The 16134-nt window shown below is 29.9% G+C and overlaps 2 protein-coding genes across 2 annotated transcripts; both read right to left on the bottom strand.

Moving 5' to 3' along the window:
- Positions 1–3223: 3223 nt before the first annotated feature.
- Positions 3224–6766, bottom strand: LOC131951037 (uncharacterized). The gene is made up of 2 exons (XM_059313305.1): positions 6568–6766; positions 3224–5147 (listed from the first exon to the last, which is right to left on the bottom strand). Exon 2 carries the CDS (start codon positions 5090–5092, stop codon positions 3224–3226), a length of 1869 nt encoding a protein of 622 aa, XP_059169288.1. The 5' UTR covers positions 5093–5147; positions 6568–6766.
- A 2988-nt stretch (positions 6767–9754) lies between these two features.
- Positions 9755–13053, bottom strand: LOC131950986 (uncharacterized). Its single transcript, XM_059313220.1, has 2 exons — positions 12971–13053; positions 9755–11809 (listed from the first exon to the last, which is right to left on the bottom strand). The coding sequence occupies exon 2, from the start codon at positions 11780–11782 to the stop codon at positions 9899–9901; it is 1884 nt and encodes a 627-aa protein (XP_059169203.1). The 5' UTR covers positions 11783–11809; positions 12971–13053; the 3' UTR covers positions 9755–9898.
- Positions 13054–16134: the final 3081 nt, after the last annotated feature.

Genomic DNA, 16134 nt, shown 5'->3' with positions numbered 1-16134 from the left:
ATTATTTCGGTGAGTGATTAATGTACACTCAAGGTTTTCATGCGGTATTGTAGGTAAACCCGTGTCCTGATATTTATGATCCAAGCGCAGGCATTGTTTACATTTAAATAACTCATTTTTAGAAAAGAATGTCACGCTCCTAAGATCATATAATTATAATTGATAACGCGTTGGTGAAATCCTAATATATTTCGTCAAACTTTCTTCTATCCCCGCGGCAACGCGCGGGGGTCGGGTACGCTAGTAGTAAATAAATAATAAAAGTACTCTTACCTCGTATAACGTTTTTCCTACAAAAATATAATATGCCTCTAAGCGTCTGTAACTTCTTTCTACGTTTCCTTGTTACACTACCGGGATGTAAATATAGAAACTGACGAATGGAATTCCATACGTGGCATTAATCAATATTTCAACAACAAAAAACAATAGCAAAAATATAATGCGCAGTTAATTCAGCATCAGTAGTGGTGCCACTAAGCCGTGTGAGTGTATCACAGGTATCACTGTCTTTTTCGCTCTCTCTCTCTCTTTATATATATATATATATATATATATATATATATATATATATATATATATATATATATATATATATATATGTATATATATATATATATATATATATATATATATATAATGGATTCTATGTCTGTTTATGTACCAGGCGTGCGCACGGACGGGGGGAAGACATGCAAAGAATAAAAACCAAACTAAAAATCTGATTTGATGTCTAGAAAACAAACTCTAAATAGATCATTTTTAAAAATAAATTAACATTTTACAAGCTAAAATTTTAATTTGAGGTCACGTTCAAATAAAAAATCAAACTAAATATGTTACCTTTCACAAAAATTTTTTTTAATAAAAAAAGCTTCCTTTTGTTTCTTTTCATGTTGGAAAAAATTGTCTAACTTGCATGGATTGTTAAATTACTTTGTAGTAAAAAAAAGGTATTTTTAATACTATATTTATTTTATTAAAAACAAGTAATGTACTGTTTATTAATTATTATTTTTAATCACTGACAGTTGATAGCCGCTCCTAAAAGTTCTCTAATATTACGTTTATGTTTCTTTTTGTGTTTTTCTTTGCATTTATGTTTGCGTTTAAGTTTGTGTTTACATTAGTGTTAATGTTTGCATTATATGTGCGTTTATGATTGCGTTTTTATTTGTGTTTGTGTTGTTTGCTTTTATGTCTGCGTTTATATTTCCATTTGCATTATTGTTTGCGTTTATATTTGCTTTAAAGTTTGTGTTTACGATCGAGTATTTGTTTGCCGTTACATTATTGTTTGCGCTGTTTGTATTTACACTTGAGTTTAAGTTTGTGTTTATGTTTTTTATGTTTGCGTTTACATTTGCGAATACGTTTATGCCTGTGCTTGAGTTTAAGTTTGTGTTTGTGTTATGTTACGTTTATGTTTATGTTTGTTTGTGTGATCTAGTTTATGTTTGCGTTTGCATTTATAATCATGTTAATGTTTTCCTTGAAGTTTGTTTTTATAATTGCATTTATGTTTGCGTTTTATGTTAGCGTTTATGTTTGCGTTTATGTTAGTGCTTATGTTTCCTATTAAATATGCGTTTTTATTTTTATATTTGTGTTTACGTTTGCGTACATGTTTGTGTTTGCATTATTTTTTTGTTTTATTGTTTGCATTTAAGTTAGGTAACATAATTAAGCCAAAAACTCTATTATTATATGATTGCTATGAATATTGGATACCATGAAACTATAATATTCCTAAACATGTTTCCTTCACAACCATCACAAGATTTATCCCATCATAGACTGTATTGATTTTCCAATACCAATTTAAAAAATATCGACTTTTTTGAGTACGATTATTTAATTACGTTCTGTGAAACAGGTTTGCGCGTACTCTGAATTTGATTTTCTGTTAGTAATTATGCGCTAATGAAACTAGTGGGGTTCAGTACATCCAAAAAGATTAAGAACCAGAGTTCTAAACATAACGACCCAAATATCACAGAAAGCCACATATACTTAATATTAAATGAGTAGTTTTATAATTGACAGTTGTTACTTATACAACAAGCAGACATTTCTCTTAGAAGCTTTATATTTTGATTTGAGGCATAATATAGTTTATTTTATGTTTACAGTTTATATAAACAAATCGGCCAGTTAGAAGTGATAGATCTATAACGAAAGAAAGACAAAGAGAGGACGTAAGTTAAATATAAGCTTGTAAAAAATATATGAAAAACGTTTTAATAACAAGCTTCTATGTAATAAAGCACTAAAAAAAAGGGAAAAAATAATTTCTTTAAATATAAAATAATACACTACAATTTCAATAACTATAAAGAAAAGTGTGGGTCACTATATTATCTATATAATACCTCTACTTAAATGTGTTGTCGCAGTTACGTCCATTTAATTAATACAATTTAGCTACATATGATGTCCATTTTCATCCTCTTAATATTATAATTCTGAGGATCTGATATTTTTTTCAGGTGCTTACGGTACCATAGCTACCTACTTACCAAACATCAAGTTTTTGTCGCATCCGCGAATGGTAAATCTAATTCAAGTACTTTTTACTTTCTCGTATATACGTAGTATAGAGAAAGTATTGTAATCGTGCAAAAAAAAAAAATCGAGATTTTTACAAATCTCGACGTTTTACACCTCACTGATACGGAAAAACATAATTTTGCAATCTTGTCCGTATGTCTGTGTGTCTGTGTGTCTGTGTGTCTGTGTGTCTGTGTGTGTGTGTAAACACGATTACTTGAGTACCGTAACAAATTTATGGCGACCTTTATACTTTACAGTTAACTAAAAATCAAGAGAATTATATGACTGTATTAATCTTATGTTACTCTGATTAATGAAGTCTTTTTAAAAAATTGTTTCAATACGTTTATACAAATAAATCAGTACATAAAAGATAGCAAATAAGAGAGTAACTGAATGTAAGTCAATCAACCGGCACAATCCAATTTACTAGCTAATACATAAAATAAAAATAAAATAGTGATATAAACAATAGTTCTTTTAGATATAAGGGCGGAAGCTTGTGCTAATGATAATCACTTTGCTCTAACGTAGTCGCAACTGTAATAACTCGATTAAATAAATTAAAAACAAATTTTTTTACTATATTTGAATAGCTTAATAAATCAAATAAGTAACGTATACATAAGTTTGTAAGAAGTCACTATAGTTCCTTAAAATAACAACTAAGCTATGCGGTTTTAAGCCAAGACACTGGTACGATCGTTGGGGTCAAGTTTGTGTCACTTGCTAATGTTATCACCCGGATATTTTCAAACAACCCAGTCAACTGTGAGATACAAATTTTAGTTTCTTGTTTAGAAAAAAGAACTAGATTTTTTCTAAAGTAAGCAGCGCCAGTAAGTGAAATATTTCCATCCCAAAGTTTTGTGATGACTTTAAGCTCAATTTTTGACCTAATGTCTTTCCCAACTTTTCTTAAGACACCGTTTGCCTGGAGGATAAAAAGATCTTTTCCTTTGAAGAACGAAATAAAATTGTCACTTAAGCCTTCAAACGAGTATGGCTCAAAGCGTTTAGTAGTGATATTGTAACAATCAACTTCTAAAGAACGGTAAACAATTATAATATTGTCTTCATAGACAACGGTTCGTTTCGGTTCTTTAGATAGTTTTAGAGTAACTAGTTGACATGATGGGTCTATATTTGGAATATTATATTCTGAATATACCAACAAAAAGACGGAGTTATGAAAAGGTACCAACAAATTATTATATAGATCTTTGTCTTTCTTAAAAATTATTTTTGGTGAATGTAGATGGTCTTCCAGTTTTGCTAATATGTGCCCCTGGGGTTGTAAAGACCAGGAATGACCAAAACCTGAACATTCTTTTTTCTCTAAGTAAAAGTAGAAAATAGCTGAATTTATACTTGAAATTTCACACGAAGTATCTATTGGATGGTTATTAATATTATCAAGAGAGTATATATTTTCATCATTAAATGAAAACAGTTTCACTTGGTTGTTAGATACAAATGCCATGACACTTCTAAAAGAACTACTGAGTCTGTAGTCACTGAGTGTGTTAGTAGCTGAAGAGTTCCAAATGCACATCAGCGAGTCATGAATAATCTTGAATGCTTCAGGACATGATAGAATCAACGGATGTTCCATCAATTTGTCTAAGTAATCTCGTGTCGCCAATGTAGTCCTAGCAGCTGACAAAAGCTTCACAAGCTGGTGTTTCTTTTCTTCCTCTTTTGTTTCTTTTCTTAGAAATCGATCTCTTTTCCTATTTCCCAAAGGTAGTTTTGATTCTTTAACATGTTTTAAACACCCACTATTGATATTTACATTTGGAGTTGCACATTTCGCATCCACATATCTAATTTGCTGCTCTAGAGTAGAAAAGTCATCCGAAGTTATTCCCCCTCTCGAACTTTCCTCACTGTGATCATCTTTGAGCTCATTCTTTATTTGATTCAGTTTTTGAATGTTTTTTTTGTCAAAATTAATCCACGTTAGAATCGATTCCAACACACAGTTTTCGGATGTTACTTTTAGGTTATCATTTTTAATCAAAGAGAGGATTAGGTTAAAAGAAACATTTAGAAACGTTTCAGTTTCTACAAAATGCTCATAATTGGCTTTAATGAAATTAATTGCAAAATTTGTAACAGATTTTGAATCTAAAAGTTTTGCCGTTTCGAACAAAGCAATATAGTTATTAAGTGACATGATCTGGCATGCAAATTCTTCACACTCCTGCACAAGGAAAGGTATATCCAACATGTGAGTAGCATGCCAGACATCAATCACATTATCTTCAGTCAAGCCATCAACTCCACTGTAAATCGCGTTGATTATAACATCAAAAGTTTCACTGCTCATGTCCTGTAGGGTCGTACAGCCATCTTGTTTCTCTCTCAGATCACTTTGGAACATACATTTAAAAAAACTGGAGCAGGCACTTAATATAAACCTGTGACAGTGAAAGTCTGTGTCTTCAACTATCACAACAAAATCTTTAAAAGGATCCTCCTTCCAGCTTTGGCCCAAGCATGACAGGAGTCCACATGCTAGGCTAGACTTCACCATTTTATAGAGTTGCTTTTACTTATTTGTGTTCTGTTGCCAATAAAATAAAATCTACCTGCGTTTTAAAAAAAAATAAATTAAGTATTACAATATTAAAATATATTTGATTCTTATGTTTATTACTTAACATATTAGATTATGTTTCGTTGAAATATTAATTTTATAAAAATTAGATACATGAAAATAAAAGATGAAACAAAAACAAAGCTTATCAGGGAGCAAAATATCCCAATTTTTTATTTTTTTTATTTTCTCATTTCAAGCAATAAGTCTCAAAAAAAAAAAAAAAGAATTATATTCCTGATGTGAAAAATTTATTATGTTTCGTCCATAAATGAAATTATTTTTGAAACGATTTCCGCATGACATTTTAGCCTACCCCTCATCGGACATCATACCAATAGCAATAATAGTTTTTAACAGCCATGTCTTTAAAAAGTAATAACTAGACATTTTATATACTGTTCACGTTAAGGTATTCTTGTTTTTATGTGTAAACATGAGAAAAAAGCTAAAGGGGTCGTTCATAAATGACGTCACACTCGTAAGGGGAGGGGGGTCGGTAATTTTGTGACGATGTGTGATTAGGGGGAGTGGGGGTTCAGATGGTGCGACGTCACACTTTTACTTTATAGATAAGAAATGTTAGAAAACGAATTTTAGACATTATTCAGCGTTTTAGAAAACAGTTTCAATAAATTATAATAGGAATTGATTAAAATACTCTATTTTGACATATTTCAGACAAGATTTTGGAAAATTATCGATGTTTAAAAAAAATCAACTGCAATGTTGAGGGGGGTTGTAGGCTAAGGTGTGACATCTTTAGGGGGGGGGGGTGTCTGGCTTTTTTGTGACGACGTGTTACGGAGGGGAGGGGGGAGGTAAAAATCGTCATAAAAGCGTGACGTCATTTATGGATGACCCCACTTTTTTTTAATGCGTAAATGCGACACCACTTAGCTAAATCCTGTTCTATAGCTCCACGTGACATCACACAAGTCCAAAGCCGTTAAATATAAAAAGTGACGTCATTCACAGGATTATTTATACTTTAAGAATAAATTAAATAAAATTATATAAAAGTATAAAATACAGCAAAAACACACTTATATATATATATATATATATATATATATATATATATATATATATATATATATATATATATATATATATATATATATATATATATATATATATAAAATTATATAAATAAATAAATATATATATATATATATATATATATATATATATATATATATATATATATATATATATATATATATATATATATAATATATATATATATATATATATATATATATATATATAAATATATAGATATATATATATATATATATATATATATATATATATATATATATATATATATATATATATATATATATATATATATATATATATATATATATATATATTGATAGAATCCAACCTTAACTGTATTCACTTACCTGTCATAAGGTATATCTTGTATAGAGTGAGGATGGACTATTCGCAATGGTTACATACATGTGACTATTAAATTATACATTTAAAACAATAACAAGAACTAGAGATGCGAAATACTATTTGATTATGTATATCTAAATGCACTAATTCGATTAAAATATAACATTGAATTCGTTGTTTGTGGTAAAGACTTGTTTGTTTATAACCTTCGTAGTCAGTAGCAACGGGAATACCCAGTATGTTCTGACAGTAATGCAAAATGTTGTGTTTTTAATATTCGAAACAAATTACATAATGTAGAAAATTTCATCAGTGATTATCTTAGGATTATAAAAATACATTCATAACTCTCGTTCACCCTCTCAAAAGGTACACAACAAATAGAAAAAAACGTTCATATAAAATAAAGTATTGTATTGTAAAGGGGACGAGGTGGTGGTGTTCTATCCGCGCATCTACTTGACTTGAGGACATAGACATTTACAAAACCTGAAGAAACCGATTACAAAAATCTAATAAAAGAAGTTACTTAACTTAAAAAAAAACTTATTAACAAACACATCACAATTTGAAATGCATTTACATTTACTTAACAGTACACATTTAATGTTATACATTCGGATTACTCTTATAGGCATAAAAGTGATATAACTTTTACAAAACATTAGACCTGTGCAATACCTAATATTTCTAAAATTTATTATATCTATAAAAAATAATAATAAAATAAAACAGTAGGCCTACAGAATACCTGTATACAAAAATACAGTCGTTAATCTTTCGAGATAAAAATAAACTTAAAGAAATGTAGTCATTATTAACCTACATAACTTACCTTGCTTAAGTCTGGGAATATTCGATAAAAATAGTTGTAAGCTATTCCTTTCTTGGGCAAATGTTTTTAACCCCCATTGTTTTTTTCTATAGCTCATAAAATGAACAAGTAAGTTCTGTATAGATAAGGAGAAAATTATTTTAAACGTGCTCTATCAAAACCTATTGAATGGTTTCTAAAAAGGTGAAATCTCAAATAACCCAAATAGTTTGTCTTCAGGATGTGTTAGAATAGTAGGCTACGCTTTAAGTGAAATGAATACAGAGAGAGTAGGCCTATACGATGATATATTTGATTTAATGAAAACTTTGACAGATGTTATGTGTAAGCTGACAGCTGTAATTCTCAAATTGTAAAATGTGTCACAATACATACTGTTAGTAACTCACATACATTAAATTATTTAATCAACTTTTCAATAATGAACCTTTTTAATAGATAATTTAAAACTTTTTATACGTAGTCATTTTTCCGTTGAAGTCCACATGAATTTAGAGGAAAAATTAAAATGTAACATTATATGCCTTAATGTGCCTTGTACTGTGACTAATAGATTACAATGTTACATCGATGTTAATTGTTGCTTTTTCTAATTTTAGAACAAAAAAGTTCTAAACCCATTAAGTTTTAGTTCTAAAATATTGCTTTAAATGGAAACATAAGCATCGCTTTAGAGTTGATAATTTTTATTATTAAAATACATAGGAAACCTACAACAAGAATAATGCTCTTAAATTAAACTATTATATAAAAAATTAAACCATAACAATATAATCATAGAAATTTAATTTAAATTGTAACTAAAGGCTTAATTGTTGTGTTTTAATTGCGATTATAATAATTTATTTATAAGAATTAAAATCCTACTATATTCTACTTTTTAAAAATATAGTGATGTGTATACTGATGTGTTTTATTATACTTTTTTTAATCAAAAGCTAGAATTTATTTTGCGAGTGTAGTAGTTTTCCCGTAGTGAGTGCCTAGGTATCATTTTATTCATTTGAAGTCACACACACACACACAAACACACACAAACACATTAAATACAATTTTACAACTAGTAATTATTATTTATTTTGAACTATAAATGTAAATTTTTTAAAATTAAATTCTAGTCTAACATTTTTTTTTCAAAAATACTTTACAGCAAAAAAAAAAAAAAACTCTACATTTGTTTAATATTTTAAAATTATTTTTAATTAAGAAATGTTATAAAATATAAAGAATGAATTGAACAGAAGGCACAAAATGAAATCTTATCAAATTAATAACAACAGATGACATAGTCAACATTGTGCTAATGAATTTTATGCAAAATTATGACTATATAAACACTTCTGGAAAAATTCACTTAACATCAAATTTAGCCACATGTCATGTCCCAATGCATTGTCATTGAGACTAGATGGGCCTACATATAAAAAAACAAATATAAAAAAAAAACACTTTATGATAACAAGCTTTTAAATGCACTGAAAATACGAAAATAAAATAAATTTGCTTTCTTTCATAAACGCTTTATCATTAAACTATGAAAGAGATCTGACGAGCGACCAAAGCTTTTATTAAAGAAAGTAAAATTACTTTATGTTCTTATTTTCAGTGCATTTAAAAGCTTGTTACTATAAATGTGCTATATATATATATATATATATATATATATATATATATATATATATATATATATATATATATATATATATTTATATATACATATATATGTTTTATTTACTACTTTTTAGTGATTCCTAATTTATGAAGTCGACACGACTAAAAATATTTTCTTTATAATACCATCAGTAGCTCGCGATATCTTAAAGACGATTATCTACCCCTTGAAAGCAGACGTCCGGTACCATGTTTACAGACGATAGCAATTTTTTAATTTTCTTACCTCCCCTAATTTTTAAATCGTTTAAAAACTTTATCATCTGCCCCTAATATTCGATCAGTTCTACGATTGTAAACATTCGGCCCGAACTGCAGCTCACCAGAATCTGTCGGTTGATATCGTCTATGTCTAGCTTCTAGCTAACTAAAGAAAAAAAATTGTAATGAAATCAACAGTGGCTGTCCCACAAGGACAAGTCTGCCTACTAATTTCAGAATTATTTAATTAATTTATGAAAAATAATTAGTCATCCTAATAAGTCAAACTTAAATGTCATATTGCATTGTCATTGGGTCTAGGCCCACATGCCGAATTTCAGAGAAATTGCCCTAAATTTCGCTCTCCCGTTTCAGTCTAGACAGACAGAAGAAGCAAGTTAAATAAAAGCTTATTAAACGTTTTGAAGAAATCGGTCCAGTAGGAGCGATTGTTTTTTTTTCAGAATTCGGAAAACGTAAAATTTTAGAGAATCAAGAAAACAAGACCGTTTACATATGTTTAAAATATCGTCCGTTAACTGAACCGATACTCAAATTATCGTTATTTTAGAAACTTCACTCTTAAGACAATTGTATAAACTTCTCTTTTACTTGTAACTTCTGTTTCATTCTACATTCGTTTCTAACCAAGAGTCTGGTACCACCATAGGGGTCAAGTTTGTCTCACTTACTATTGTTATTAACCGGATATTTTCAAACAACCCAGGCAACGGGGAGATTTCTGTCTTGTATTTTTGTTTAGAAAAAAGAATGAGATTGTTTCTAAAGTAAGCAGCTCCAGTAAGTGAAATATCTCCATCCCAAAGTTTTGTGAGTACTTTAAGCTCTATCTTTGACCTAATGTTTTTGTCAACTTTTCTTAAGACACCATTACCCTGAAGAATAAAAAGATCCTTGCCTTTGAAGAATGAAACGAAGTCGATACTAATTTCGTCAAAAGTGTACTGCTCAAAATGTTTAGTAGTGACGTTGTAACAATCAACTTCTACGGAATTATATATTATTATTATATTGTCTTCATACACAATCGCTCTTTTTGGAACTTTAGTTAGTTTTAAAGTAACTAATTGACTTGATGAGTCTATACTTGAAATATTACATTCTGAACATAACAACAAAAAGATACTGTTGTGAAAAGGTACCAACGTATTATTGTTTGAGTCTTTATCTTTCTGACAAACTATTGTTGTTGGTGCTGTGGGACTGTCATTCAGTTTTGTCAATATGTGGCGTGGGCGTGAGATAGTGGACCAGCTACGCTTATTAGATGACATAATCTCATTTGGTTCGTTGTAAAAATAGAAAAATGCTGAATTAAGTGATGCAATTCCACACGAAGTGTCTATCACATGGTCACTAATATTACCAAGAGAGTATATATTTTCATCATTAAATGAAAACAATTTTACTTCGTTTTTAGATACAAATGCCATGACACTTCTAGAAGAACTACTGAGTCTGTAGTCTTTGATTGCGTTAGTGGATGAAGAGTTCCAAATGCTCATCAGCGAGTCATGAATAATCTTGAATGCTTCAGGACTTGATAAAATTAACGGATGTTCCATCAATTTGTCTAAGTAATCTCGTGTCGCCAATGTAGTCCTAGCAGCTGACAAAAGCTTCACAAGCTGATCTTTCTTTTCTTCCTCTGTTGTTTCTTCTCTTAGAAATCGATCTCTCTTAGCATGCCTGGAAATCTGTTTTGTTGATACTTTCACACGTTTCATGTTAGAACTATTATTTACATTTGGAGAACCAAATTGGGCATCAAAGCCTGTAGTTGCCTGTTCTGATTTACAAGATTCGTCAAAAGAGATTTCACTTGTCTGACTTTCTTCTTTATCTTTATCAGTTACCACTGTCTTAATTTCTTTTAGGTTTTGAAAGCTTTGTTTCTCATAATTAATCCATGTTAATATAGATTCTAAAACAATATTTTCGGAAGTTACTTCCAGATAATCATCTATAATTGAAGAAAGAATTATGTTAAAAGAAACATTCAGAAATGTTTCAGTTTCTACAAAATGCTCATAATTGGCTTTCATAAACTTTAATGCAAAATTTATAACGTATTTTGATTCTAAAAGTTTCGCTGTTTCATATAAAACAATATAGTTATCGAGGCACATATTTTTGCACGCAAATTCTTCACACTCTTGCACAAGGAAAGGTATATCCAACATGTGAGTAGCGTGCCAGACGTCTATCACATTATCTTTAGTCAAGCCATCAACTCCACTGTAAATCGCGTTGATTATAACATCAAAAGTTTCACTGCTCATCTCACGTAGGGTCGTACAGCCATCTTGTTTCTCTCTCAAGTCAGATTGGAACATACATTTAAAAAAACTGGAGCAGGCACTTAATATAAACCTGTGACAGTGAAAGTCGGTGTCTTCAACTATCACAACAAAGTCTTTAAAAGGATCCTCCTTCCAGCTTTGGCCCAAGCATGACTGGAGTCCACGGGCAAGGCTTGACTTCACCATTGTTTTAAATAACGGTTATTTTATTTTCTGTTGACAAAAGAATGTAATCGGCATTTCAAAAATTGAATTTGATTACTGAATTAAAGCTCATTCGCATATTAGTATGATATTAGATAACTAGAAAAAACAGTTGTGATGACACTAATTCTCTGATGACCAAATATTAGAAACAAAATTTATACTTATTATTTATTTCTTTGGCAAAATATCTTATAATTATAATGATAAATATTGTAAATGAAAATGTTCAAGCACTTCACTTACTTAAAAACTACTTTAAAGCATACGCACAAATATATTAATACATTGATCTGATGTATTATTTTCATTAACTCATAGAATATAAAATAAAAAGTATGTTTTTTAAGTTTGAAAAGAAGAAACGTTAAGCCATAATGGACACCAGCGAGTTGACGAGATTCCTTCCGTAATGTTGTTGACATGGAATAAAAATGTGCTTTTTTAGATTTAGGACCATACAAATAATAAAAGATAAAATTTTATTAAAAACTTAAGCCTAAAATTAATTCAGAAATTTAATATTTTTAGAATCAATTCTATACAAGTTGCAGATCCAGAGAACTAGAAAATAATTTGTTGAGTTTAAGGCTACATTTCTATTTATTTTCATGAAGCCTAAGTTATAACCCGATGCTTCACTTTCGTAAGACAAACATTGATTGGCTGTAAAGGAACTCCGTGATCGATTTCTGACAGTCCCACTTTATAGTTATTTTGTTTACAAAATTTTGCCACCATGACCTATTTTTTCTATTTTTAGCTTACAGTGTTTACAATAAAATTTATGGCGGCCATTGTTTATGTCGCCATTACACATGAAAACCAAATTGTTTTTGCTTTTTTTTTTTAATTTGTATTTAATTACCGAAAATATTAAAAACATCCAATCTTTAGTAAAGTCCGAAAAAAACCAGACAGACAGGATTTTATAACCATATTGATGGTAACTACGCAGTGCAAGATTTTAAAATTAATTTATGGACCTCTCAAATACCTTTGAGACTTTTCTCGCTGGTGTCCATTGAAGACGATCTCGGACTTAAACCGATGTCGTGACATAATATAATACTAATAATACAGTTCTTAGAATGATTCGAAATTAATATAATTAAAAATACAAAATGATATATTGTAATATAGCATGTTTAAAAAGATTATACATTAAACCTGTCTTGTTTCAGAATATTTAGATCTTTAATGAATTCAGTATGGTTAGACAACAGGTCTAATCATAATTTCTAGATCTAGAATCTAGAAAGAATGGAAATGGACACCAGCGAGAAAAGTCTCAAAGGTATTTGAGAGGTGTATAAATTCATTTAAAAATCATGCACAGCGTAGTTACAATTAGTATGGTTATAAAATCCTGTATATCTGGGTTTTTTCGGACTTTACTAAAGATTGGATGTATTTGATGTTTATAATATTTTCGGTAACTAAATAAAAATTAAAAAAAAAGCAAAAACAATTTGGTTTTCACGTGTAATGGCGACATAAACAATGGCATCCTGCTATTGGATAGGCCGCCATTGATTTTATTGTACACATTGTAAGCTAAAAATAGAAAACTAGGTCATGGGGTTTTAAATTTGCATTGTAATTTAAAAACTTGATCTGCAAAGTTTTGTAAACAAATAGTTATCGATCACTAAGTTACTGTACAGCCAATCAATATTTGTCTTACGAAAGTGAAACATCCGGTTATAACTTAGGCTTGATGAAAATAAATAGAAATGTAGCCTTAAACTCAACAAATTATTTTCAAGTTCTCTGGATTTGCAACTTTTATAACATTTATTCTAAAAATATAAAATTTCTAAATTAATTTTAGGCTTAAGTTTTTATTTTTTATTTTTTTTTACCGTCTAAATCTAAAAAGCACGTTTTTATTCCATGTCAACAACATTGGGGACGGAATCTCGTCAACTCGCTCGCCTCCATTACGATTCGGCATTGGGAATTTCCAATATGTTTTGGCGCTAATATTAAAATTGCGTATTTAGATTATTCGAAACAATAAAAATGTATTCGTTTACTTTCGCCTACTTATGAAAACATTTTTTTAAAATTGATAATCTATCGTTTGAGGTACGTAAAATCGTAAAACAGATGACTCCTTAAATTTTAATGATTATTTCACATTTCGATAAGGATTTATGTTTTGAAAAATACAAAAATGTGTCCTTGTTTTGTTTATGTACCTGTTTTTAAACAATTGAATTAAAACTTTTCAGTAATAAATGACAAATGAAGACTAGCGATGTTTCATCAGATGCAACCATGCTCATTTACTGACATTTACTAGAATCTTTAATAGCCTAATACTGGCTAATAGCCATCTTGTTTATGTTTTACTTTGGGGAAGCCACTCTATTTTACAAATGACTGTTGTTTATATATCAAATCTTGCACGCAAATCGCAAACACTGATGTTTAAAGTTAATTTCTGGCCTATGGGCCGTATAATAGGGCCTATTGATATATTTATTATTTAGCCATTGATTTTGGTTTATTTTTCAGTTATCTATAGCCTAATAATATTTGACACAAATATTTCACAATATAGATCTACTTCTATTACTATTAAAGCATTGACAATGAGGTAGTTAACCTAAATAGATAGATTACCTTAAAATTTATAAATCTTTCAAATATTGCTTAAATATAAAAGGAAATTATTAAAATCGGTTTTTCCAGTTTTCCTTCAATAAGAGTACTTGTTTTCACAAATCCTGTCATTTCAGCTAAGAAATTCATTAACATTATCTCAAATTATTACATTTAGGAGATTATTTAAGGTGTGTAAATAACCTCTGCCCTTGGAGTGAATATTTTAGTGATATCTAAATTGGATATCCCTAAACATAAGAAAACAAGGCAAAAAGTTTTCTTCGACTGTTATGTAAGTGAGGAAAATCTCCCGTGTATAAAGGATTGTGGCAGCCCTTCGACATTAAACTCGCGTGTTTTTGGTTTAGCCTAGATCTATATATTTCTAAAATACACTGTCCAACCAAGAACAAACTACAAAATGTAAGTGATGTAATGAGAGACCAAAGCTTTTCTTGGTAAAAATTTCTTTTATTTTCTTAATTTCAATGCAGTTAAACGCTTGTTTTTAAAAAGATTTTTTAATATTTATTTTATTTTGCCTAATTAATTTAAATTATGCTTAGAGTAATTTTATGTTTATAGCAACTCAAGGAATATTTACGTACCAAGCCATGGTAAAGACCAAAAATGCTCTCAGCCTGTTCTTTGTGTCTCTAAAATCTAATATATAAAGCTCAGTTCTGTAACGTGTGGCAAAAAAAAAGTTTGTCGTTGACACTTCTACGGATTTAAGTGTTAGATTTTTTATCGTGCTCAAAGTCTAAATTTACGAGTCAAAAAATTACCATTGAAAGTCTTTAAAAACAATTTTCATTCTATTTACTTAGAAGAATAATTTTCAATTATGAACGCGACATAAAATTTTTAAAAAGTGTATCGACGTTTATAAAATTTCTAAAATTGTGTCGGAAATGTATTGACTGCAAAGTTACTTCCCTTTAATGAAAAATAAATCCTTAAGAAGAGAGAATTAACATTTTATTACTTTGTTTTTGGTGTTAAGAAAAAAAAAATTACACAATTAGCGGGGATTGATTAAGTGCAATGTCGTTAGGTATTTTTAACACTGCCTTTTATTTATTCTATACACTGAACATACTGTTCAATAATAATTATTTTTTTTTAAAATCAATAACATTTAATAAGCCAGGTCCTACAAATCATATACGTTTATTTCTTTCCATTTACGGATAAGCTTGGAGTATTATCATTTTTGTTCACTAAATTGAAACAGGCGCGTCCGCCGGCGCCCCTGCACGGTTTGATTTGGCACCCTGGGCTATCATGTGAGCGCTATGCTGCATAATTTTGTTTTAAACAGTGCGATAGACTATAGATTAGATAGGTTACTACAGTCTTTAAGTGAATCAAATCCGGGCGTCATCCGGCACACCGACAGGGTGCTATTTGGCGCCCCGGGCCTTCCGGTGTACGCTATGGTATCTACGTTCGCGTGAGTTCAAAAGACTATAAATAAGTTATGCACTATAGGCGTTTACTAAGTTCAATCAGGCGGTGACGTCATGGTGCGTCCTCTGGCGCCCAGACAGGGTGCTTTTTGGGGTCCCGGGCCTCCCGTGTTCGGTTTCGCGCCTACGTTCATTAAAGTGAGTGCAAAAGACTATGAATAAGTTGGGGTACTATAGTCGTTTATTAAGTTGAAGTAGGCGATTCAGCCCCGTGAGCACTTTGCGTTTATATTCGCGTTAGTGTTTTCT

This window comes from Physella acuta, unplaced genomic scaffold, assembly GCF_028476545.2.
Source record: "Physella acuta isolate Inbredline_101_S28 unplaced genomic scaffold, ASM2847654v3 ptg000064l, whole genome shotgun sequence".
NCBI classification, from domain to species: Eukaryota; Metazoa; Mollusca; class Gastropoda; family Physidae; genus Physella; species Physella acuta.
This window is presented reverse-complemented; position numbering and strand designations above follow the sequence as displayed.